Consider the following 27,500-nt stretch of genomic DNA (forward strand, 5'->3'; position numbering starts at 1 on the left):
AAACACACGTTGGTAGGTGGATTGGAGACTCAAAAGTGTCCGTAGGTGTGAGTGTGTGAGTGAAAGTGTGTGTGTGTGTTGCCCTGTGAAGGACTGGTGCCCCCTCCAGGGTGTGTTCCTGCCTTGCACCCAATGATTCCAGGTAGGCTCCAGACCAACCACGACCCTGAACTGGATAAGGGTTACAGATAATGAATGAATGAATGGTACTTAGTTTAATATTATAAAATTGAATTTGATCTCAAAGGGATCCGAATGTCCACTCTTCACAGGATCCTCGCAGAGCTCAGCCACACCTCCACAGCTCCATCTGAGAAGCTGCTTGAACCTTCTATTTCCAAATGAATCCCTAACACATGCTGTGATGTTGAGGTCTGGGCTCTGGGGCGATCAGTAAAATAAAACCCTTCTTTGAGAAACTGACAGTGAGGGACAGAGCACAAACAATGTTTTCTAAATGCTGGAAAACTATGAGCTTTCTTTTGATGTGAGTTTTGACATTAAATTAAAGAAGTGGAGGGTTATCTCTGACGTGTGCACAGTGCTGTATGCTGCGGTCTGGAAGTATTTGCGGGTCTTAATTCCATCATCTACATTCTGTCCATGTGTGAAATAGTCGATGTATTACCAGAGCTCAGATATCCCTCAGTTAGAAAGAGAGAGAGAGAGAGAGAGTGTGTGTGTGTGTGTGTGTGTGTGTGTGTGTGTGTGTGTGTGTGAGCCTGAGTGACGTTTCCTCTCCGTGGGCTTTGCCCTCTGTGTTAAACAGCTCTGTGTTAAGTGCTGCGCAGATCAGAACAAGACGAGACGAGAAATAAAAGCAGCTTTAGAGCAGCTCCGAGCTGTTCATGACCCCACATCACTGCTGTAGTTTAACATAATCACACACACACACACACACACACACACACACAATAAGATTATCCTGGAGTTTGATGGCAGATCAGACCAACTCCAAGCAACGGCTACAGAGTAGAGTCACACACACACACACACACACACACACATGCACACACACTGGATTTGTCACCAGGGTTTGACTGATATATCATTTCATCAATAAAATCCATCAATATTAAAGGCCATATTCAAAGGCCTTTATTTAAATTTATTTAAACAGACTTCTCTTCTGTTTGTGTTCATTCAGAAACACTGCATTTTTTAAAGTGAAGCGGTGTGTGTGAGTAAGAAGCGACTGTATCTTTTAAAGTGGAGCGGTGTGTGTGAGTAAGAAGCGACTGTATCTTTTAAGGTGGAGCGGTGTGTGTGAGTAAGAAGCGACTGTATCTTTTAATGTGGAGCGGTGTGTGTGAGTAAGAAGCGACTGTATCTTTTAAGGTGGAGCGGTGTGTGTGAGAAAGAAGCGACTGTATCTTTTAAGGTGGAGCGGTGTGTGTGAGTAAGAAGCAACTGTATTTTTTAAGGTGGAGCGGTGTGTGTGAGTAAGAAGTGACTTTGTCTTTTAAGGTGGAGCGGTGTGTGTGAGTAAGAAGCGACTGTATCTTTTAATGTGGAGCGGTGTGTGTGAGTAAGAAGCGACTGTATCTTGTTGGTGTCTGAAGTGTAAATTGTCTGTAAGTGTTTATTCACTGTTTGAATTCCCACAGAAACTCTTGTGTAACTCTAGCTGTTTAGTTTTGTAGCACTTTTTCTCCGTGTTTACGTTCATGCAGTTAGCGCTCTCCTGAATTTAGAGGCAGTTCCACCTTAAGTAATGTAATTATAACAGCAAAAATAAGTCAGTGTTACCCCCCTATGGAGCAAGAATAGAGCAACATCACAGCCTCCAGGTGACGTTTCCCGGCTGTGGCTGAGTGCACTAACTTTGTTTCCTATTTACAGAACCAGGGCTGCATACAAGCACTGGACCTTTTTCCAGAGCAAGCAGCAAGAGCAACAAATGGCAAAGAAACATTCTCTGAAGTTTGGACATTGTGTCAACACAGACTGAATGTTCCTGGTGTAATATACACGGTCAGATATGGGCAGAGGCCAGAGCTGTTACTGTCCAGAGAAGGGTTTGGACACAAGAGAAAAAGGACTCTGGGAACCCAACATCCCCTGTACGTCCAACAGCAGACGCACTTCTGACGCTGATAACGTGAGGTGAGAAACAGGGTTTGTGTGTTTAATGAAAGAGTTTAAGAAGTGTAAGATATAAGAAGTAATCATAACTTCAGTCAGGAAAGCTCCAACACACACACACACACACACACGTATATACATACAAACCCACTCCTGCACACAAACACAATTTAAAACTGTTTTTGTTTCTTAAGCAAAAAAGTGGAGAAATGGAAAACCATAAACACAGCTCCATTTTCAGAACGAATGTCTCTCAGGGGATTATGGGGGTTGGAGTTTTTTGTCCCAAGGGATTGTGGGGGTTTGAGTTCTTCCCTCAAAGATCCATCACGGCTCTTAACCACCACTAATGTCTCTCTCACTGCATCCTTCCAAATGAATATTTCAGAGAGGATAATGAGACAGAAAGGGGGAGACACACACACACAGAGAGAGAGAGAGAGAGAGAGAGAGAGAGAGAGAGAGAGAGAGAGAGAGAGAGAGACAGAGAATGTCCTCTTGAGCGTGAGGACGCATAAAAATTACGGCTCTCCTGGAGAGTGACGTGAACCGACACAAACCCAAAGTCAAGGCCACATAATCCCAACAAGGCCACGCCCACTCTTTTTGCATGTTCCCGCCCATCTCATTACTGTTTGGTTGGAGTAATTTGCATTTCCCTGCCCCTGGAATCTGTGTTCACCACCCGTCTCGTGTGCGATGTTTGTGGTATGGATGGCAGGTAGTGGTAGGATGTGGATGCTGAATGTGGGGGCTAGACATCGCTCTCTGCAGGCAGTGGGCAGTAAGACAGCTTCGTAAGAAATAAGACTCATTGTTATCCTTTGTGTTACAGCAATTACTATTATTATTATTATTATTATTATTACGATTTTTTAATAAAAATCAGGGACGGCACGGTGGAGCAGCAGGTAGTGTCTCTGTCACAGCTTCAGGGACCTGGAGGTTGTGGGTTCGAGTCCCGCTCCGGGTGACTGTCTGTGAGGAGTGTGGTGTGTTCTCTCTGTGTCTGTGTGGGTTTCCTCCCGGTGACTGTCTGTGAGGAGTGTGGTGTGTTCTCCCTGTGTCTGCGTGGCTTTCCTCCGGGTGACTGTCTGTGAGGAGTGTGGTGTGTTCTCCCTGTGTCTGCATGGGTTTCCTCCGGGTGACTGTCTGTGAGGAGTGTGGTGTGTTCTCCCTGTGTCTGCGTGGGTTTCCTCCAGGTGACTGTCTGTGAGGAGTGTGGTGTGTTCTCTCTGTGTCTGTGTGGGTTTCCTCCGGGTGACTGTCTGTGAGGAGTGTGGTGTGTTCTCCCTGTGTCTGCGTAGGTTTTCTCCGGGTGACTGTCTGTGAGGAGTGTGGTGTGTTCTCCCTGTGTCTGCGTGGGTTTCCTCCGGGTGACTGTCTGTGAGGAGTGTGGTGTGTTCTCCCTGTGTCTGCGTGGGTTTCCTCCGGGTGACTGTCTGTGAGGAGTGTGGTGTGTTCTCCCTGTGTCTGCGTGGGTTTCCTCCGGGTGACTGTCTGTGAGGAGTGTGGTGTGTTCTCCCTGTGTCTGCGTGGGTTTCCTCTGGGTGACTGTCTGTGAGGAGTGTGGTGTGCCTTGCACCCAGTGATTCTGGGTAGGCTCCGGACCCATCACCGCCCCCGAACTGGATAATGGTTACAGACACACACATACACACACACACACACATTGTCTCCTCCTTCAACATCCACAGCTGAGGTGCCCTTTGATAAAGACACATAAGCCCAACTGCTCCCCAGGTGCTGGGACGACTGCACACTGCTCTCTCTCTCTCTCTCTCTCTCTCTCTCTCTCTCTCTCTCTCTCTGTGTTTGTGTGTGTGTGTGTGTGTTTGATGCCACAGATGGGTAAAATGCCACAGCACAATCTCTTTGTGCAAAGACAAGGAAATGCCACGTTTCCACGTTTCACACCATGGGGAGGGTGTGTGGGGGTGCACTGTCAAGCTGCACTCAGCCTGTGAGCACAGCGAAGTCGAGTGAAGGGTTTTCTGAGTGTTTGTGCAGTGCAGTTCAGCTCATCACAGCCCGACAGTGCATGCACACACACACACACACACACACACACACATGTTGATGATAAGAGAGCAAATTTCAGCCACTAGAAAATAAAAATATTAAATAAAAAAATAAAGGTGGTTCTATACAGTTCATAAACACAGCTGGAGCTAACAGCTAACCGCCAGTGGTGGACAGTGATGAAGTAATGTAATGTAATTCGATACTGTACTTAAGCACTTTTTTTGTAGTTTACTCAAGTATTTTTACTTTGGGCGACTTTTCACTTTTAACTCCGCTACATTATGAAAATCTGCTGTTCCTTTTGGTTCATGTGTGAAAAGAAATTACCATAAAATGTCTGAACAAATTTCCCGGCTCCGCACAGCCCTCCATGTGATATACAGCGGCTCTGTTGCTAGGAGATGAACAAACACAGTTGCCGCACTTGTTTATATCAACCGTTGAGTGAATATGAGACTGTCAGTAACCACTGTCAGTTCTTAGAACCGTTATGAATTAACACAGCGATTTGTAGCGGTTAGCATTAGCTTCTACAGTAACTACTATTCATTCTTAAACACAGTTTACGCATCACTCACAACTCACACTGCGGTGGGCTTCAGGGCTTGTTTTTCCCCGATTTCAGACGGTCACATCTCCAGTCAGTGAGCTCCCGCAGCGCCCCCTTCCGGTGGCTCTCTTAAATGCACAAAAATATTTGGCCAATTTCTTAAAGACAGATCAGAAATTTGACACAGCACACACACGTAATAAATACCGTCCACATTTTGAGATGATACCGCCCAACCCTAGTGTTTACTGATCGGATCTGAAGCAGCTGCACATGAGTTAAAGTCACCATGCCCATTGACAAGAGTCCACCAGAGGGGAATAAAATCCCCTCCAATACCCACCACAGTCTGGACAGAGGACAGTGTAACTGTGTTCTCTCAATTATTTTGAGATGATCTGTGATTAAATCTGATATTTACATATTATTGATCTTAATATTGATCATATTACCAGTATTGATATTAATACTATCACTGATCTAATATTGATACGGATCAGAATCTGATCACAATACTAATGCTAATGCTGATAATCGTATTGACATTGATGTATATTAACACTAAATATATTTTTAATATTACCATCGATACAGATTCTGCTTGATTTAAAGATATTATTATATTAATTGTGGTAATATCATTGACATTAATATTAACACTCTATGTATATCACTGGTACTAACATAAACACTACTGATGTTATTGACCTCTGAGCTTGTTTTTATCGTGTAGAATATTCCATATTAATTTACTTTTAAGAAGAAGGAGAATGAAGTGCTCGGTGACAGAAAGCTGCAGAGAAGCCTTCCTTCCGCTTCACGTATGACACAAAGAAGGAGAGGAAACTTTGTTTTTGTCTTCAGACGGAGCCTGAGGTGTTTCTATATCGAGCTGCATTCAGCAACACACCGAGAGCAAAAAAAAAAACCTCACAAACAGGGAAATAAAATAATAAAAATAAAAATAAAAACACGCTGGCGGAGAGAGATCACCCGCCACGAGCTGGAGACGCCGCCGTTTTGATTTTTTACAATTTCACCACAACGCAGGGTGAGAAATGAAAGCTAGACTTTCCTGTAATGAGATGAGTGTGTGTGTGTGTGTGTTTCTCATTGCCAGAATCCTCCTCCTGCTATTTTCTGTGAAGGGAAATCGTATGATGAGAATCCAGCGCTGGTTAACAGAAAGCGGGTAGCAGTTCCTATGAGTCCTGCATTCACACAGCTTCAGAAATGCATTATAAGATCTACACAATGCCTTATAACACCTCGCACAGGTCCTCAGCAGCGCTTATAAATCACTGTGATCATTATTTCTAACATCACTGATATCATTTATTCATTTCCAAGGGGGAGTATGGGAGAAAAATAGGAAAAAAGCATTTCTTTTAAATCCTGTATTCATGCAGCTCATATAAACCCTCATGATTCCTGGCATTCTAACACTCACTGATTCTAACACTCACTGACTCTAACACTCACTGATTCTAACACTCACTGATTCTAACACTCACTGACTCTAACACTCACTGACTCTAACACTCACTGACCCTAACACTCACTGATTTTAACACTCACTGACTCTAACACTCACTGACTCTAACACTCACTGATTCTAACAGTCACTGACTCTAAAACTCACTGATTCTAACACTCACTGACTCTAACACTCACTGATTCTAACACTCACTGATTTTAACACTCACTGACTCTAACACTCACTGACTCTAACACTCACTGATTCTAACAGTCACTGACTCTAAAACTCACTGATTCTAACACTCACTGACTCTAACACTCACTGATTCTAACACTCACTGATTTTAACACTAGCTCACTAACACTCACTGATTCTAACACTAGCTCACTAACACTCACTGATTTTACACTCACTGATTTTAACACTCACTTATTCTAACACTCACTGACTCTAACACTCACTGATTCTAACACTAGCTCATTAACACTCACTGATTCTAACACTAGCTCACTAACACTCACTGATTTTACACTCACTGATTTTAACACTCACTTATTCTAACACTCACTGACTCTAACACTCACTGATTCTAACACTAGCTCATTAACACTCACTGATTCTAACACTAGCTCACTAACACTCACTGACTTTAACACACACTGACCCTAACACTCACTGATTCTAACACTCACTGACTCTAACACTCACTGATTCTAACACTAGCTCACTAACACTCACTGACCCTAACATTCACTGACTCTAACACTCACTGATTCTAACACTCACTGATTATAACACTCACTGATTTTAACACTCACTGACCCTAACACTCACTGATTCTAACACTCACTGACTCTAACACTCACTGATTTTAACACTCATTGACTCTAACACTCACTGATTCTAACACTCACTGATTCTAACACTAGCTCACTAACACTTACTGATTCTAACACTAGCTCACTAAAACTCACTGATTTTAAGACTCACTGACCCTAACACTCACTGATTCTAACACTCACTGACTCTAACACTCACTGATTCTAACACTTGCTCACTAACACTCACTGACCCTAACATTCACCGACTCTAACACTCACTGACTCTAACACTCACTGATTTTAACACTCACTGATTCTAACACTCACTGATTTTAACACTCACTGACCCTAACACTCACTGATTCTAACACTCACTGACTCTAAAACTCACTGATTCTAACACTCACTGACTCTAATACTCACTTATTTTAACACTCACTGACCCTAACACTCACTGACTCTAACACTCACTGATTCTAACACTCACTGACTCTAACACTCACTGATTCTAACACTCACTGATTCTAACACTAGCTCACTAACACTCACTGATTCTAACACTCACTGATTTTAACACTCACTGATTCTAACACTCAGTGATTTTAACACTCACTGATTCTAACACTCACTGACCCTAACACTCACTGATTCTAACACCCACTGACTCTAACACTCACTGATTCTAACACTCACTGACTCTAACACTCACTGATTCTAACACTCACTGATTCTAACACTAGCTCACTAACACTCACTTATTCTAACACTCGCTCACTAACACACAATTACTCTAACACTCACTGATTCTAACACTAGCTCACTAAACCTCACTGACTCTAATACACACTGATTCTAACACTCACTGATTCTAACACTCACTCACTAACACTCACTGATTCTAACACTCACTCACTAGCACTCACTGATTCTAACACTCACTGATTCTAACACTCACTCACTAACACTCACTGACTCTAACACTCACTCACTAACACCCACTCCTTCACTCAGTAATCTAAAGCTGCAGAGAGAAGTGGTCGTGGAGTCTTTGAGGGTTGTGGGGTCTTTAGTAAAGGTCTGTGCTGAATGAGCCCCATCACTGATCCCGGAGCTGCTGCAGCGGACCACATGGGCCACAGGTGTGGAGTGGAGCACATGCCGGGCTTAGTACTCTGGGAAGGCTGGATGTACATTGCTGTGAGTATTTGATGGCATTCAGCCTTCACATGAACGTCAGTAAGCTCCAGTGAGTTCTGGCACTCCAGCTCATCCCAGAGGTCCATCGCTCTTGAGAACACAGCTCTGTGCTTTACACCAATCTGGTCCACTCTAAGCATTGGTGGTCTTAGGGTCATGTGCAGCTGCACTGTCTCTCTCTCTCCCTCTCTCTCTCTCTCTCTCTCTCTCTTACACTCACTAACTCTCTCTCTCTCTCTTACACTCACTAACTCTCTCTCTCTCTCTCTTCCATTAACACTCACTCTCTCTCTCTCACACACACACACTCACTCACTTTCTCTCTCCTGACTCTAATAACGAGCGAATAATGGGTTTTAGTGGTTGAAGTGTCAGAGTTATGATGATGGATGTGAATGCTGTAAATTTTAGCTTTCATTGAACGTCTGAGTGAAGATGAACCTCCAGCTACAGAGCCATACTTTGACTATTATTATTATTATTATTATTATTATTATAAGTATGTGAGATCATGTGATCAGAACTGTAAACACCATAATACTGTTTAACAATGCCTACAAATGGACTACAGCTTTATACCAGCATCGGGCTGTGGAACAGTGGAACTGTGTTCTCTGGAGTGATGGAGTTCCTCTGGTGTGTGGAACAGTGGAACTGTGTTCTCTGGAGTGATGGGGTTCCTCTAGTGTGTGGAACAGTAGAACTGTGTTCTCTGGAGTGATGGGGTTCCTCTGGTGTGTGGAACAGTGGAACTGTGTTCTCTGGAGTGATGGAGTTCCTCTGGTGTGTGGAACAGTGGAACTGTGTTCTCTGGAGTGATGGAGTTCCTCTGGTGTGTGGAACAGTGGAACTGTGTTCTCTGGAGTGATGGGGTTCCTCTGGTGTGTGGAACAGTTGAACTGTGTTCTCTGGAGTGATGGAGTTCCTCTGGTGTGTGGAACAGTGGAACTGTGTTCTCTGGAGTGATGGGGTTCCTCTGGTGTGTGGAACAGTTGAACTGTGTTCTCTGGAGTGATGGGGTTCCTCTGGTGTGTGGAACAGTTGAACTGTGTTCTCTGGAGTGATGGAGTTCCTCTGGTGTGTGGAACAGTGGAACTGTGTTCTCTGGAGTAATGGGGTTCCTCTGGTGTGTGGAACAGTGGAACTGTGTTCTCTGGAGTGAGGGGCTTCCTCTGGTGTGTGGAACAGTGGAACTGTGTTCTCTGGAGTGATGGGGTTCCTCTAGTGTGTGGAACAGTGGAACTGTGTTCTCTGGAGTGATGGGGTTCCTCTGGTGTGTGGAACAGTTGAACTGTGTTCTCTGAAGTGATGGAGTTCCTCTGGTGTGTGTAACAGTGGAACTGTGTTCTCTGGAGTGATGGAGATCCTCTGGTGTGTGGAACAGTGGAACTGTGTTCTCTGGAGTGATGGGGCTCCTCTGGTGTGTGGAACAGTGGAACTGTGTTCTCTGGAGTGATGGGGTTCCTCTGGTGTGTGGAACAGTGGAACTGTGTTCTCTGGAGTGATGGGGCTCCTCTGGTGTGTGGAACAGTGGAACTGTGTTCTCTGGAGTGATGGGGCTCCTCTGGTGTGTGGAACAGTGGAACTGTGTTCTCTGGAGTGATGGAGATCCTCTGGTGTGTGGAACAGTGGAACTGTGTTCTCTGGAGTGATGGGGCTCCTCTGGTGTGTGGAACAGTGGAACTGTATTCTCTGGGGTGATGGAGTTCCTCTGGTGTGTGGAACAGTGGAACTGTGTTCTCTGGAGTGATGGAGTCCCTCTGGTGTGTAGAACAGTGGAACTGTGTTCTCTGGAGCTCTTCGGCTGATCACCTGTGGCTTTCTCACACCATCAGGCATGTGAGAGAATGTAAACATTAATTTACTCATTGTCTACAACCGGTGGAATCACTGGGCACAAGACGGGAACACACCCTGGAGGGGACACCAGTCCTTCACAGGGCTACACACACTCACACATTCACTCTGACACTCACACCTACGGACACTTATGAGTTTCCAATCCACCTACCAACGTGTATTTTTGGAGCGTGGGAGGAAACCGGAGCACCCAGAGGAAACCCACACAGACACAGGGAGAACACACCACACACCTCACAGACAGTCACCCGGAGGAAACGCACGCAGACACAGAGAGAACACACAACACTCCTCACAGACAGTCACCCGGAGGAAACCCACGCAGACACAGAGAGATCACACCACACACCTCACAGACAGTCACCCGGAGGAAACACACGCAGACACAGAGAGAACACACCACACTTCTCACAGACAGTCACCCGGAGGAAACCCACGCAGACACAGAGAGAACACACCACACTCCTCACAGACAGTCACCCAGAGTGGGACTCGAACCCAGAATCTCCAGGACCCTGGAGCTGTGACAGAGACACTACCTGCTGCTCAGGATGTAAACAGTGCTATACAAATAAATCAGACTTGACTCGTAGAAGCTGCTACTGCAGTGAGTGAGCGAATGTGTGTATCAGGGACTGAGTGACAGAGTGAAGGAAAAGTGAGTAAGTGAGTAAATATGAGAGTTAGGGAGGGTAATGCTTGAGTGACTGAAGGAGGGAGTGAGTGACAGAGTGAGTGAAATAGTGTGTGAGTTTGGGAGTGTGAGAGCGTGTGAGTGTCTGAGGGAGGGAGGAAGAGAATCTGTGAATAAAGGAGTGAAAGAGTGAGTGAGTGAGTGACATAGTAAGGGAGAGAGTGTGATGGAGTGAATGATCGCGTGTGAGAGGGTGGATATTGCTTGAGTGACTGAAGGAGGGAGGAGAAGAATATGTGAATAAGGGAGTGAAAGAGTGAATGAGTGAGTGAGTAAGGGATCTGAGAAATGTACCTGAGAGTGAACTGCTCCAAAGTCGCCGATGTGTTCACGAGGATCTGGAAGCTGAGAGTTTGTCCCTGTTTGACCGGAGTGGACGGCGCAATGATGTGGACGTTCCGGTCGAGCTGGAGCCTCCTTCCCTCGAGTTTCCCATCCACCGAGCCCAGGGTCAGCGTCCCAATCCGCTGCGTGTCCCCTTCCTGTGCCCTAGCCCCTACGCACTGTTCAGAGAGTGTGTAGTGCAGCTCCACTGTGGGGATGGGAGGTGGCTCCTGGGTCCTCCGGCGAGGAGGAGGGGCCAGAGAGGGAGAGAACCAGGTCCCTGGCACATCCAGCCGCACAACACACACTCCCACGCTGCCCCGCAGGCGACAGGAACCAGACACGACACCCTCTCCGTGATCCCGTACCCCCAAAACACGCACACATGGCAGAGCAGAGTCATCGGGGTCATCGTCCCACCTGGGGAAAAACAAATAATAGATCTCATTAATATCACTGTGGTTCCACCTTAATATCTATAAGTTCAAATTAACATTGCCTCTGTTTTTATTAATATATCTGCAGATTCACATTAATATATCTGTAGTTTCTCAGTTCCATCTTAATATCTCTGTAGTTTCTCATTAATAGCTCTGTAGTGCCTCATTTGTATCCCTGTATTTCCACCTTAACATCTCTGTAGTTTCTCATTAATATATCTGTATTGTCTCATTAATATATGTTAAGTTCCACTTTAACATCTCTGTATTGTCGCATTAATGTCTCTGTTTTGTCTCATTAATGTCTCAAAAGTTTTAAGGGGCTGGAGTGGTCCTCACCTGCGTCCCGCCAGGTAGAAGAGCAGGTAAGCCTGTGGTCGCTCCGCCTTTATTGCCGTGGTAACCAGATGTGCCCTCACTTTCCAGCCGGGCGGCAGGTGTAGCGTGTTGGCGAGGTGTGTGTTGGCGGTGGTTAGCGCCCCCTGCAGGAGCTCTGGGGGGACAGGGGCGTCAGCCGTCAGGTTTCCGTAGCTACAGTTGACGGACAGCAAGGGAGCGGGGCCTGAGGGCTGCTGTAGGAAGAGGGTCTCGCTTCGAGTCTGCAGGCTCCCATTACGCATCACGTCCTGCCCCGCCTCCCGCAGGAAAAAAGAGGCGGAGTCAGTACCCAACAGTTGACAGGAAACAGGGAGATACGTCAGAGAAGATGATGAGAAACGAGGGACCACCTCCATCATCACCCCCGACCTGCTCTCACACACTACAGAGAGAGAGAGAGAGAGAGAGAGAGAAAGAGAGGGAGAGAGAGAGAAAGAGAGGGAGAGAGAGAGGGGGAGAGAGAGAGAGTGAGAGACATTAATGTTTAACAGTGGCTCTCTAAGATAAACACTGTGAGATGTGATTACACTGCCCTGTTGGTTTTCTGTCAGTTTTCATCTTGAACAGAGAGGTTCGAGGTGAGTGTGTGTGTGTGTGTGTGTGTGTGTGTGTGAGAGAGAGAGAGAGAGAGAGAGAGAGAGAGAGAGAGAGAACACCTGTGTGCATGAGTGTGTTTCTAAAGTCTTAATGCATAGCGACCTTTCATACATGCTTTTGTGAATGTGCTGAACTCTACAGTAATTCTGCACAGAGAACACACACACAGACACACACACACACACACTTGATATTTTCCAGCTGCTATTTACATTGTGTGAAGAGTGAAGATTTCATCAAGACAGGTCTCTGTTCCTAACACAGCCCCCTCACCGCACAGGGCTTGCTAGTGTGTGTGTGTGTGTGTGTGTGTGTGTGGAGGCACTGGGATCCATGAAAATGCTCAGGGTGACGAGGGCAGCTGACGAGCCTGGATTTGCAATTCATTTTACATTTTACATTCTCGTGTTTTTGTCTGTTCTTGTGTTCTTGTCTGTGCTCGTGTTCTTGTCTGTGCTCGTGTTCTTGTCTGTGTTTGTGTTCTTGTCTGTGCTCGTGTTCTTGTCTTTGCTCGTGTTCTTGTCTGTGCTTGTGTTGTTGTCTTTGCTCGTGTTCTTGTCTGTGCTCGTGTTCTTGTCTGTGTTTGTGTTCTTGTCTGTGCTTGTGTTCTTGTCTTTGCTCGTGTTCTTGTTTGTGCTCGTGTTCTTGTCTGTGCTCGTGTTCTTGTCTGTGTTTGTGTTCTTGTCTGTGCTTGTGTTCTTGTCTGTGCTCGTGTTGTTGTCTTTGTACGTGTTCTTGTATTTGCTCGTGTTCTTGTCTGTGTTTGTGTTCTTGTCTGTGCTCGTGTTCTTGTCTGTGCTTGTGTTCTTGTCTTTGCTCGTGTTCTTGTTTGTGCTCGTGTTCTTGTCTGTGCTCGTGTTCTTGTCTGTGTTTGTGTTCTTGTCTGTGCTTGTGTTCTTGTCTGTGCTCGTGTTGTTGTCTTTGTACGTGTTCTTGTATTTGCTCGTGTTCTTGTCTGTGTTTGTGTTCTTGTCTGTGCTCGTGTTCTTGTCTGTGCTTGTGTTCTTGTCTTTGCTCGTGTTCTTGTTTGTGCTCGTGTTCTTGTCTGTGCTCGTGTTCTTGTCTGTGTTTGTGTTCTTGTCTGTGCTTGTGTTCTTGTCTGTGCTCGTGTTGTTGTCTTTGTACGTGTTCTTGTCTTTGCTCGTGTTCTTGTCTGTGTTTGTGTTCTTGTCTGTGCTCGTGTTCTTGTCTTTGCTCGTGTTCTTGTCTTTGCTCGTGTTGTTGTCTTTGTTTGTGTTCTTGTCTTTGCTCGTGTTTTTGTCTGTGCTCGTGTTCTTGTCTGTGTTTGTGTTCTTGTTTGTGCTTGTGTTCTTGTCTGTGCTCGTGTTGTTGTCTTTGTACGTGTTCTTGTCTTTGCTCGTGTTCTTGTCTGTGTTTGTGTTCTTGTCTGTGCTCGTGTTCTTGTCTTTGCTCGTGTTCTTGTCTTTGCTCGTGTTGTTGTCTTTGTTTGTGTTCTTGTCTTTGCTCGTGTTTTTGTCTATGCTCGTGTTGTTGTCTTTGCTCGTGTTCTTGTCTTTGCTCGTGTTCTTGTCTGTGCTCATGTTCTTGTCTTTGCTCGTGTTCTTGTTTGTGCTCGTGTTCTTGTCTGTGCTCGTGTTCTTGTCTGTGTTTGTGTTCTTGTCTGTGCTTGTGTTCTTGTCTGTGCTCGTGTTGTTGTCTTTGTACGTGTTCTTGTCTTTGCTCGTGTTCTTGTCTGTGTTTGTGTTCTTGTCTGTGCTCGTGTTCTTGTCTTTGCTCGTGTTCTTGTCTTTGCTCGTGTTGTTGTCTTTGTTTGTGTTCTTGTCTTTGCTCGTGTTTTTGTCTGTGCTCGTGTTCTTGTCTGTGTTTGTGTTCTTGTCTGTGCTTGTGTTCTTGTCTGTGCTCGTGTTGTTGTCTTTGTACGTGTTCTTGTCTTTGCTCGTGTTCTTGTCTGTGTTTGTGTTCTTGTCTGTGCTCGTGTTCTTGTCTGTGTTTGTGTTCTTGTCTGTGCTCGTGTTGTTGTCTTTGTTTGTGTTCTTGTCTTTGCTCGTGTTTTTGTCTGTGCTCGTGTTGTTGTCTTTGCTCGTGTTCTTGTCTTTGCTCGTGTTCTTGTCTGTGCTCGTGTTCTTGTCTTTGCTCGTGTTCTTGTCTGTGCTCGTGTTCTTGTCTGTGCTCGTGTTGTTGTCTTTGTACGTGTTCTTGTCTTTGCTCGTGTTCTTGTCTGTGTTTGTGTTCTTGTCTGTGCTCGTGTTCTTGTCTTTGCTCGTGTTCTTGTCTTTGCTCGTGTTGTTGTCTTTGTTTGTGTTCTTGTCTTTGCTCGTGTTTTTGTCTGTGCTCGTGTTGTTGTCTTTGCTCGTGTTCTTGTCTTTGCTCGTGTTCTTGTCTGTGCTCGTGTTCTTGTCTTTGCTCGTGTTCTTGTCTTTGCTCGTGTTTTTGTCTGTGCTCGTGTTCTTGTCTGTGTTTGTGTTCTTGTCTGTGCTCGTGTTCTTGTCTGTGCTCGTGTTCTTGTCTTTGTTCGTGTTCTTGTCTTTGCTCGTGTTTTTGTCTGTGCTCGTGTTCTTGTCTTTGCTTGTGTTCTTGTCTGTGCTCGTGTTGTTGTCTTTGCTCGTGTTCTTGTCTTTGCTCGTGTTCTTGTCTTTGCTCGTGTTCTTGTCTGTGCTCGTGTTCTTGTCTGTGTTTGTGTTCTTGTCTGTGCTCGTGTTCTTGTCTGTGCTCGTGTTTTGTCTGTGCTTGTATTCTTGTCTGTGCTCGTGTTCTTGTCTTTGCTCGTGTTCTTGTCTTTGCTCGTGTTCTTGTCTGTGCTCGTGTTGTTGTCTTTGTGTTCTTGTCTTTGCTCGTGTTTTTGTCTGTGCTCGTGTTGTTGTCTTTGCTCGTGTTCTTGTCTTTGCTCGTGTTCTTGTCTGTGCTCGTGTTCTTGTCTGTGCTCGTGTTCTTGTCTGTGCTTGTGTTCTTGTCTGTGCTCGTGTTCTCGTGTTCTCGTGTTCTTGTCTGTGTTTGTGTTCTCAGGTTCTTGTCTGTGTTTGTGTTCTCGTGTTCTTGTCTGTGCTTGTGTTCTCATGTTCTTGTCTGTGATCGTGTTCTTGTCTGTGTTTGTGTTCTCGTGTTCTTGTCTGTGTTTGTGTTCTCATGTTCTTGTCTGTGATCGTGTTCTTGTCTGTGTTTGTGTTCTCGTGTTCTTGTCTGTGTTTTTGCTCTTGTCTGTGTTTGTGTTCTCGTGTTCTTGTCTGTGCTTGTGTTCTTGTCTGTGCTCGTGTTCTCATGTTCTTGTCTGTGTTTGTGTTCTCGTGTTCTTGTCTGTGTTTGTGTTCTCATGTTCTTGTCTGTGTTTGTGTTCTTGTCTGTGTTTGTGTTCTCGTGTTCTTGTCTGTGCTTGTGTTCTTGTCTGTGCTCGTGTTCTTGTCTGTGATCGTGTTCTTGTCTGTGCTCCTGTTCTTGTCTGTGATCGTGTTCCTGTCTGTGCTCCTGTTCATGTCTGTGCTCATGTTCTTGTCTGTGCTCGTGTTCTTGTCTGTGCTCCTGTTCTTGTCTGTGCTCCTGTTCTTGTCTTTGCTCCTGTTCTTGTCTGTGTACACCAGTTGAAAGCAATGGTCCTGCCTTGGGCCTCACATTGTTGTGTGTAATGTGTATATTCCTGTGGCATGAAAAAAGGGGCAGTCTTCCACAGCACTCAAACCTCAGGAATAACCAACAGACAGTTCACAAAAACAGCCTCAAACAAAGGATTTGTCACAAGAGGGTCAATGAGACTTTGAGTCACTGCAGGTGTGAGTATTTGCCAAGGGGCGGAGCCAGGAGGGAGTTAGAGCAGGACTAAACCGGTCCCTGGGTGTAATCTTGTTCTTGTTTCTTTGTTTTCTCCTCGGTTTGGGTTTCGTTTCTCGTCACAGACTGCATCCTGCCTCCCTGTCTGCCTCGAGACGCTCACGAAAGAAGAATTTGCATGTGCGTTTTGCATATCGGCGCTGGAAGTCACGGTGGTGAACTCAGTTGAAAGGAATGAAACTTCTCGCTCCTGAAATCTCGCCGGAAAACAGGAGTGTGACTAGGCTTTCACCCACTGTCGCGCCGGTAATAACCCAGTGTTTTTAAAAGAAAGGCTGAACGTTTCCTCTCTCCTCCAGACTCACACACTCCCTCTGTTCTGGAGTTTCACTTATTTATTTATTTATATATTTATTTATTTTGCTGAGTCAGGCATTTGGCTTCGCGCCGCTTTCCACAAACAAACAGAAGAATCATCACAAACCTCAACAAGCTGACTGGAATGTGTTGGGACTATCTTCCATCGCTTCTTTATTTCATCTCCCCTCTGTATTACTGAGTGTGTGTGTGTGTGGGGGGGGGGTGGGGGGGTGGGCAAAGTCAAGGTGTGAAAATATAATGAAGTTTGGAGTGGCGCTGAGCCTCATGATGACGGCTTAACCACACAATAATCCCTTCAGAGGGAGAGAGAGAAGGAGGGAGAGAGAAATAGAGAGACAGGGAGACAAAGAGAGAGAGAGAGAGAGAGAGAGAGAGAGAGAGAGAGTACCCTGTCAGCAATCTACTCTAAATATCCCACACATACAGAGAGTTGTCCCCAAACAAAAACAAAGGCCACAGAAGTGTGGTGGCTCTGAGAATAAATGATGAATGAACTCTTCTTCGTTGGTGTCTCACACTCTAACACTTTGCACTCGACACTTAGCCCCTCAGCTGCTGTTGCTTTTCCATTAGCGGACCCCCCGAAACAACAAATTACAACTACATATCTTCGAGAGGACACAGCGCGCTCCTGAACACCACAAACCACTGATGTGTCCAGAAGCAAAGGCTGCAGCCCAGGTAGTTAGCCTAGGTGTCAAATGCAGCACTACGTCTGACCCAGAGGAATTTCTCATTTCTCAGAAGTGTCTCATTGATGTCTCACGAGATGTAATGGTGATTCTCCTAAAAATGCTCAGAAGAAATACCTGTGATTCTCATGTCTGGGCTCTGAGCGCTGGTGAGAAACATTGGTGCTGTCTTTAGTTCAGTGGCAGATAAACAGGAGTGTTATTATCTCAGCACTGAGCCCAGGGTGAGACAGCACTGAGACCTCCACTCAAACTCCAGAGGAGACATATGGGACACTCCTGGACTCTCTCAGGACACACATCTGAGCAACAGGAAAAGACTAAACACAGCACACACAAACACACACACATACATGTTAACAAGACAACACCACACACACACACAAACACACGCATGCTAACAAGACTAAACAACACACACACATACATGTTAACAAGACAACACTACACACACATACACATACTAATAAGACTAAATACTATCAAACACAGGCACATGCTAAGACCACCACACACACACATGCACACAATCACACACACGTGCCAACAAGATAACACCACACACATATGCTAATGACTAAGACTAAACACCAAACACACACACACACTTGCTAATGAGGCTAAATACCACACACACACACGGTAATGAGGCTAAACACCACCACACATACATACACACATGCTAATGAGGCTAAACACCACACACACACACATGCTAATGTGGTTATACACCACACATGCACACGTGCTAACAGCCACATCATGAAATAGCTGTTATACTGAGACCCAGTGGCCTGGAGGTGTCATAAATTCTTCGGGGACCCTCTCTAAGAAGCATAAAAAGAATTTGATTCCTTTAAAAATAGGAACCCATCCTTTGTTGCAGTGTAACGCTAACCCTATCCACTGAGAGGCGCTAATCCAAAACCAGGTGTAGTACAGAGTGCAGGAGTGGATGGATGGTGCAGGAGATGGATGAGGTTGAAGACCCTGTGGAGTGTGGATATGAGGGATGTGCGCTATAAAGCAAGACGTGAGGCTAACGAAGGCGACAGGCTCAAAGAGACCCGTCAGTTTGGCACACAGACGCATTTTTTACGGCCCTCTCGGGGCGAGGAGACCACTATAACTCCCCACACTTCTGCTCCAACGCAGATTCGCTCCACTCTCCAGACCCAAGGCTGACCCCACCCTCCACAACTCAGGTGCTTACAGACGTCTGCTCACACACTGCGTCCAAACACAGACACAGTGCTTAGAGTGGGTGAATTATCAGTGACTTCATCCCATATAATGAGCTCTGGAGCAGCTGCACATAAGTCGAAGGTCACCATGCCTGATTTCAAGTGTCCGTCAGAGGACTATAAAGCCTTGGGCGCATATAAAACATGTGGACAGTTTACTGGTTGGAACACTTTTGGCAGTGACTGACCACCGCACACTGAGAACACTCCAGAAGACACTGATTTAGAGACACACTGACCAAAACCTTCTGCCCATCACAATCAGAGTCATACGTTTCATTCCAGTGTCGTGGGATACAATGAAAAATAGATAGAAACTAATACTGCAATAGAAGAAATACAGAGGAAGGCTGAGTTCCCAATTGTCTATTGGGTAAATCAACGTATTCGGTTTTCTGTTTCTAATTCTGTGGTATAAACAAAGAACAACACAGACACAAAACCAAAACATTAAACACAAAACATGATGCAAAACAATAGATTTTGAGATATTGGTCTAAAATGAAGAAAACTCATTTCTTTCTCAGTCCGTCGACACAGGGCAGATTTGGCTGTGAAATATCCCACATTATTCTCAGAGTAAGACTGTCCAACCACTCTCTGCACAGTGAGAACGGGCCAAAAAAAGTCTGAAAGTATTTTGAAAGAGTCGACTCTCTGTTTTTTATTTTAAAAATGAAATAACTTCACAACCCTGTGACATGAGGCAGATGCTGCTCATGTCAGTCACCTGGAGGAAACCTACGCAGACACAGGGAGAACACACCACACTCCTCTCAGACAGTCAACCAATAGGAAACCTACGCAGACACAGAGAGTACACACCACACTCCTCGCAGACAGTCACCCAGAGGAAACCCACACAGACACAGAGAGAACACACCACATTCCTCACAGACAGTCACCCGGAGGAAACCCACACAGACACAGGGAGAACACACCACACTCCTCACAGACAGTCACCCGGAGGAAACCCACGCAGACACAGAGAGAACACACCACACTCCTCACAGACAGTCACCCGGAGGAAACACACGCAGACACAGGGAGAACACACCACACTCCTCACAGACAGTCACCCAGAGGAAACCCACGCAGACACAGAGAGAACACACCACACTCCTCACAGACAGTCACCCAGAGGAAACCCACGCAGACACAGAGAGAACACACCACACTCCTCACAGACAGTCACCCGGAGGAAACCCACGCAGACACAGAGAGAACACACCACACTCCTCACAGACAGTCACCCGGAGGAAACCCACGCAGACACAGAGAGAACACACCACACTCCTCACAGACAGTCACCTGGAGCAGGACTTGAACCCACAACCTCCAGGACCCTGGAGCTGTGACGGAGACACTACCTGCTGCTCCACCGTGACGCCTTTAATGCACAGTACTATTTATTACTTAAACATATACAGTTATGTTTACAGTCATTATTTAGAAGGACAACTATCTGTTTTTTTTCCATGAAGCAGGAGAATTTCCCACTCAGCATTTCTGCTCTCAAATCCTTATATTGACAACTTCTCCTGCTTTTAACCTTAATTTCAAGACTCGCTGCCTGACATTAGCCCCTCGCCACAGGGGGCACTGTAACCACGTCATCAGCGCTATTCCCTTCAGTGGTTTTAATCTTGTGGCGGATTGGTGGACATGTTTCCCCATGTTTCTCAGCTCTCAGTGCAGCACTGTAAACCCAGCAGCTCCACTCATTAAAGGCCTGCTTCTGCTCAAAGGCTCTGCAGTGTTTATGAAGTCTCAGGAAGCCAGGATTCACCTGCACAACTCTGGAAGTCTTTACATCTGGGAACTGTTCACATTCTGAGATTTCTCTCCCAGATTTCACCAAGTTTCTGTGGCAACGGCCTCAATTTCCCACTACGATCTCGGAAAACAAACACTGATGTGCCGTGAATCTGCGGTAAAACCGCTCCTGCTGGGTTTATCCTGGGCAAACAACACAGAGAACACTTCAGTAACACACACACACACACACACACAGTTTCTTTCACACGTCCACAGCCAACGAAATTTCCAACATTGTAGGTGAAAAAAATAAATAAATACTTGAACTGTCCACAGGTCTAAGACACTGTGTGTGTGTGTGTGTGTGTGAGTGACTGTGTGTGTGTGTGTGTGTGACTGGGTGAGTGTGTGTGTGACTGGGTGTTTGTGTGAGTGACTGGGTGACTGTGTGTGTGTGTGTGTGTGTGTGTGTGTGTGTGTGTGTGTGTGTGAGTGTGTGTGTGTGACTATGTGGGAAGGGTAGGCTGTGAACCCACCACAACCCTGATCAGTATGAAGTGGTTCAAGAAGATGAATGAATGAACGAATGACACAATGCTAAAGTCACAGCTCCACAGATGAAGATGTGTGTGTTTGTGGTAATGAGGCTGAAACATAGCTGTGTGTTTTCTGCAGGTTTGGCTAATTTTTAGTTTGGCTTTTGTCTCCTGGCACCGTGTGGCATCAGCAGCTGTTCACTACAGCGTCCAAACCACACGACCTTGCAGCAAGTTCACACACACACACACACTGGGGCCAGCACATTAGTACATTTTATTGAATTATATTACTGTTTACTCACTGTGGACCCAGCGTGTATAATCTCTACAGAAAAGCATGAAATGAAACGGGACACGCTGGAGCAGCTGCACATGAGATTACAGTCACCATTCCCAGTGGCGAAGTGGTAGGTCAGAGGAGTACAACCCCACCCCACCCCCAGCACTGTGTTCTCTGGGGTGACTGCAATAAACACCCAGAGACAAACTCCTGATTATTGCACTTTGTTTCAGATTAAACTCAGGACAAGATTTTGGCCAGAACGTAATTAAAGGAGCAGTCTGTAACACTGTTAAAACAAGCACTTAATAGGAGTATTACACTCCATGTTCAAAACAGTGGAGATATATGTGTGTACCTCTCTTTCTCCTCCCCAGATTCAAAGCTCATTCGGGTTGCCAGATTGAGGATAACTGAACCCACACAAGTTCAAAATCCTCAGAGTGTAACAGCTAAAAAGAAATGTGCCATAATCTATTCACACAGAAAAGTGTACATCATTTCACTAAAACATCTGTTTTTCCTGAATTTACCAGCTTCATATAAGACACTCCTTTTCCACATTAAATACTTCAGTAGACGTGGATGTTATCTTCCTTATTGGTTTATCCCTTCCACCTTAAATGTCTATTAGGAGGCAGATGTTAGCTTTTGATTCCAATTTTCATATTCAAACAGTTCCACCTTAAATAGGGCACTCTGCTAATGTTAGTTTTTGAAACACAAGCCTATTTCCTCAATTTATTCATTTCCTTAACACACACTACACAGATACATCCCTTAATCTGCTCCTATTACTCACTTTTATCCGTCTGAAACACACAAGCCTTGGAGTTTACACCTTGGATCCACACATGTGTCTGTGCTTTTATAGTTTTTTTCAGAAATGACTTGCCGTTACGTGTTCAGGAGAGAATCAGCCAAATCTGCGTCCCTCTTGTAGTCCTCCTGGGCTCTAAGCTGCCTCCAACTTTCAAACACATCGCCTGTGTTTCTTCTCGCTTTACGAGAGTCTTTTTAGTTCTGGTAGAACCTACTGTGATCTCCATTCATTTACTCACTGTTTGTGTCTGCTATTGTGTGTCATACCTGGCAACCCATGGTGTGTAAACCTTACTGTGATTGGACAGAGGGTGGGGTCACAGGCTGAAACACCAACAGAGCACCGCTCCGGAACGATTCCTAAATCTCTGATGACAAATTTTGGTCATTTCATGATTTTGTACAATACATATATTACAGATCGCTCCTTTAAATAAACAAATAAATAAATATGAGCCCATTTTAACAATGATTGGGATTCCATCACCCACCCACACACACACACACATACACACACACACAAAGCTCTGAAAAGTCTGAAATTATGATTTACAGCACTCAGTCTAACCCACATATCTCTTTCTCTCTCTCTCTCTCTCTCTCTCTCTCTCTCTCTGTCTGTCTGTCTGTCTGTCTGTCTGTCTCTCTCTCTCTCTCTCTCTCTCTCTCTCTGGGTTAATCGCTATCTCTCCTCCAGCTGGAGGATCCGGTGACCTCTGACCGCGGCCGTAATGGAGGCTAACAGCAATACAATCCATCACCAAAAATCTCATATTCCACAACACACACACACACACACACACACACACACACACACACTACTATCCATCTCTCCAACTCGCCATATATCTGTACGCTGCAAAAAAAATGGAGCTCTTATTCAGTGAAATCATCTTAAATCGAGTCAGTATCGACTCTCACATTTCTCATTAGAGGATGTTGGAGGAAGATTATTAATTCACTTACTCACTCATACACTCACATACCCACTAATGCTCTAACATACTCAATCACTTACTCACATATTTACTCACTCACTCACATACTCATTCATTCACTCACATGCATAGACTCACATATTCACTCATATACTCACACTCACATACTCATTCACATATTCATTCACTCAATAATCACTCATTCACTCACATACTAACTCACACTCACATACTCATACACTCAACTAATACACTCACATACTCATGCATGCACTCACATACTCAATGATTTCCTCACATATTTACTCACTTACTCACATACTCATTCACCCACATATGCATAGACTCACATACTCACTCATACACTCACATATTCACTAATTCACTCACATACTCATACACTCTCAAACTCACATCAATTTATTCGGTCTGACTTCCGGGTTGCGAGAGATACGCTGGCACGTTTGGCTGCCGCTTCTCCCCCGGTGACAAAGTTTGTAAAAGTTTTAAAGTTTGTATTCGGTTTTTCTGCCCGCTGTGTGCAAAAGTACTGTGGAACCCAACACACTATCGAACTTTGTACTGGATTTACTGTAATATGAGCCTTGGATTTCTCCTTGTGGCTCTGAGCTCTCTTAGAGTTTAGCGTCCGTGACTGTGCTTAACATCTGCAGCGAGAGCACTTGTGTCCCCCGTGCTATGTGGATTATTTCGGGATTATTTCTCTGGCTTCTCCTGGGCTGTTACGGCTGCAACTTCCATTGTGGCCTTATCATGACGACAAGGAGGATAAGGTACTCTTTTGGTGAACTTTTTACGCTCCGAAATGCACAGTGTAAAACTCCTGCTCCTCTATTGATCCATCGTCACCTTGGTATTTTGCGACGACCTAAATATTGTCATCGGGGTCTTGGTCGGACATATAACTACTATCAGCACCCCAACAATATTCCCTCGCTGTGGTCATCGTGTCGCCGTAAATCTTCCCAGGCGACGGCAGGCTCAACTGATCACGCAAATAACCGGAACCTGTGTTACGTGTCTACAACATCTCTACACGCTCCGAGCACTGATCATAATCTTAAATGTGCTCTGTTTAATGTTCGTTCCTTAAATAATAAGGCAACGTTTGTCGCTGATATTATCCAGTTTCAATCCCAAATATGACATCGTTTGAGTGTTTGGCGCTGTTGGTCTCTGCTGTTAAACCTGTATTGGTTCTGCTTATCTATCGCCCCCCAAAAACCTCATCTGTTTTTGTGGCAGAGTTTTCTGAGCTAATCTTCACACTTATTCCTGTTTATTCTGATCTGTTGCTGCTTGGTGACTTTAATATTCATATCAATTCTAGTAACTGTTTGTTTGCTAAAGAATTTCTTAATGTTTTACAGAGCTTTGACATTTCTCAGCACGTTGATTTCCCTACACATAACAAGGGCCACACCTTGGACACTGTTTGCTCTCTGGGTAAAACCCCTTTTAATGTGAGAGGCATTGATCTGTGTGTATCTGACCATAAAGCTGTGTTCTTTGACTTTCCACTATCATGTCAACTGCGAGGGCAGCATCAATCACGCCAGTTTACATTCCGGAGCATTAAAAATATCAGTCCTCCTGCTGTTATGGAGATGCTCAGTCAGAGCCCGGTACCTGATTGCTTAGATCCTGATTTGTTAGTGACCACTATGACGAAACATTGTCACATATTTTAAACCACCTGGCACCTCTAAGAACACGCTTGGTTACATTTTCTCAGCCTGCTCCCTGGTACACTGCTGAGCTGCGCCAGCTGAAAGCTATTGGTCGCCAGCTTGAACGACTCTCAAACAGAACTGGCCTGACTGTGCATGCCCTTGCTTACAGTGATCATGTATTGTTTTATAAGAAAAAACTACAGGAAGCTAAAACACTCTATTATTCTGATGTTATTCTTGGTGCCCACAGTAACCCTAGAGCTCTCTTTTATACTGTTAATAAGCTTTTGAGCCCTGTGAAAAGTTTCCCTATGGTTCCTTCAGCTGAACTCTGCTCTCGGTTCATGGACTTCTTCAATCATAAAATACTTCCAATTTACTCTCAGTTCCAGCCCACTGCAACCAGGCTAAACATTCCACAACTATCTCCTCAGTTCAGCAGCAGCTATTTTTCCACCTTCAATACTGTAAACCAACAGCTTGTTTCACAGATTATTAATTTCTCAAAGGCAACTTCATGTCAATTAGACCCTTTTCCTACACAGCAGGTGAAAGCCTGTTCTCCATTCATCTGTCCTCTCATTACCAAAATTATCAATGCTTCACTTAGTTCAGGAATGGTCCCAGCTTCTTTGAAACTGGCAGCTATTACTCCAGTTCTCAAGAAGCCTGGCTTAGATCCTGAGAACCTCGCAAATGATAGGCCCATCTCTAATCTCCCTTTCCTTGCTAAACTGTTGGAGCAAACAGTAGCTGCTCAGTTAACAGAACATATTCAATCATGTGATCTGTTTGAGGTCTTCCAATCAGGTTTTAGGAGGAATCACAGCACTGAAACTGCTCTTGTTAGGGTTGTCAATGACTTGCTGATGTCAGCTGACCAAGGACTGCTGAGTCTTCTTGTCCTGTTGGACCTTACTGCAGCCTTTGATACAGTGTGTCATAGCCTTTTACTAACTCGGCTCAAAAACATGGTTGGCGTAACTGGTACTGCATTAGCCTGGTTTAAATCGTATCTTTCTGGTAGGCAGCAGTTTGTTTCATTGGGAAGTTTTCGATCTGACACATGCTCCTTGTCACATGGTGTCCCCCAGGGCTCTGTTCTTGGGCCCCTGCTTTTTATTTTGTACATCCTTCCTCTTGGTGACATCATTAGACATCATGGGCTGCAGTTTCACTGTTTTGCTGATGATGTCCAGATATATATTTGTACAAAACCTTCCCACAGCTTGCCACCTAGTGCCTTGCTGGAATGCTTAACTGATGTGAGGGCTTGGATGATCGAGAACTTCCTGAGCTTAAATAATAAAAAATCTGAAGCCATCATAATTGCTTCTCCTGCAACAGTTAGGAGGCTTGGTGACACTACTGTTTGTATCCCTGGTTTTGTTGTCTCTACCTCATTACTAGTGAGAAATCTCGGAGTAATGTTTGATTCTACATTATCGTTTGACTCACATATTAACAACACATGTAGGACAGCCTTCTATCATCTTAAAAATATCTCTAGGATTCGCCCTTTTCTCTCTCTCACTGCTGCCGAGACCATAGTCCATGCATTTGTCACTTCTAGACTTGACTACTGCAATGCTCTGTTGTGTGGCCTCCCTGCTCGGGCTTTGAGTAGGTTGCAGTATGTCCAGAACTCTGCTGCTAGGGTGCTGACCCATACAAGATCTTGGGAGCATATTACTCCAGTCCTAAGTCGTCTTCATTGGCTTCCAGTGAAGTACCGAATACAGTACAAATTGCTTGTGTTGGTGTTTAAATCCTTGCATGACCTTGCCCCTTCCTACCTAAGTAGTCTACTGAAACCATACTCTCCAGTGCGCACTCTTCGGTCCTCAAGCCTCCATTTGCTTGAGGTCCCACATTTTAAGCTAAGCACCTCTGGAAATAGAGCATTTTGTGTTGCGGGTCCAAAGCTGTGGAATAGTCTTCCTGACGAACTGCGGGCTTGTTCATCTGTAGATATTTTTAAAACCAGACTAAAAACTCATCTTTTTAAACTAGCATATGGATGATACTATGTATATGTCTCTATGGTCATTTTATGTTTGTATGTGCATTTACCTTTTATTGACTTTCTTCTTCTTTTTTAACTTTTTATTTTCATTTTTATTTTATTTTTTATTTTTATTATTTATTGTACAGTGTCATTGGGTCTCTTGAAAGGCGCTTTCAAATAAAAATTTATTATTATTATTATTATTATTATTATTCACTCACTCACAGAATCACACATACGTACACTCACACATATGAACCAATTAATTCACTCATTCTACAAAAGCATGCACAAATACACACATTCATTCACTCACAAACTCACTCATACACACACACACACACACAATATCGCATAGCAACCACCATAAATAGTTTACTACCCATCCTAGCAACCATCTGGGATACCATCACAACTCCTAGTAAAACTGTAGAATTGTAGCATAGCATCGCTTTGGGCAACAGCTTGTATTTAGTTTTGTCTTACACACACACACACACACACACACACAAACACACACACACAGTGTATGTTTGATAAATGCAGTTCTTGCACTTTAATATAAGTTAAAAAACAGCAAAGTTACATCATTTACTCTCTTTCTTTAGTCATTTATCTCACTTTCTCTCCCTCTGCTCCCATCTCTCTCTCTCTCTCTCTCTCTCTCTCTCTGGGACTCCACATTCTGACAAGACAGATGAGGTGCATCTTAAACTAATAAAACATGAGCTTTTGGTCATTTGTTCCAAGTCTTGTGTGTGTGTGTGTGTGTGTGTGTGTGTGTGTGTGTGTATGTGTTCTGCTTTACAGAGCCCCTTCATGAGCAAGTGATTAAAACAAAGTATTGAAAAATATAAAACACAAAAAACACACATCAAACATGAGCATAAATGTATAAAACATAAAACACCATCAAATTGAAAACTGAAAGGGGTGGTCATTAAAGAGTAAAAACCCACAGAGATGAAGAACA

At 44.6% G+C, this 27,500-nt stretch overlaps 1 protein-coding gene across 1 annotated transcript in view; it reads right to left on the bottom strand.

The window, feature by feature from the left end:
• Positions 1 to 27,500, bottom strand: part of LOC136678746 (transmembrane protein 132C-like) — a 282,915-nt gene that overhangs the window by 176,331 nt on the left and 79,084 nt on the right. The window contains exons 2-3 of the mRNA XM_066656872.1: positions 11,816 to 12,236; positions 11,007 to 11,456 (exon numbers count right to left, since the gene is read on the bottom strand). Coding sequence (XP_066512969.1) covers positions 11,007 to 11,456; positions 11,816 to 12,236 — 871 coding nt within the window. The remainder of the gene's footprint in view (positions 1 to 11,006; positions 11,457 to 11,815; positions 12,237 to 27,500) is intronic.

Source organism: Hoplias malabaricus, chromosome Y (assembly GCF_029633855.1).
Source record: "Hoplias malabaricus isolate fHopMal1 chromosome Y, fHopMal1.hap1, whole genome shotgun sequence".
NCBI lineage: Eukaryota > Metazoa > Chordata > Actinopteri > Characiformes > Erythrinidae > Hoplias > Hoplias malabaricus.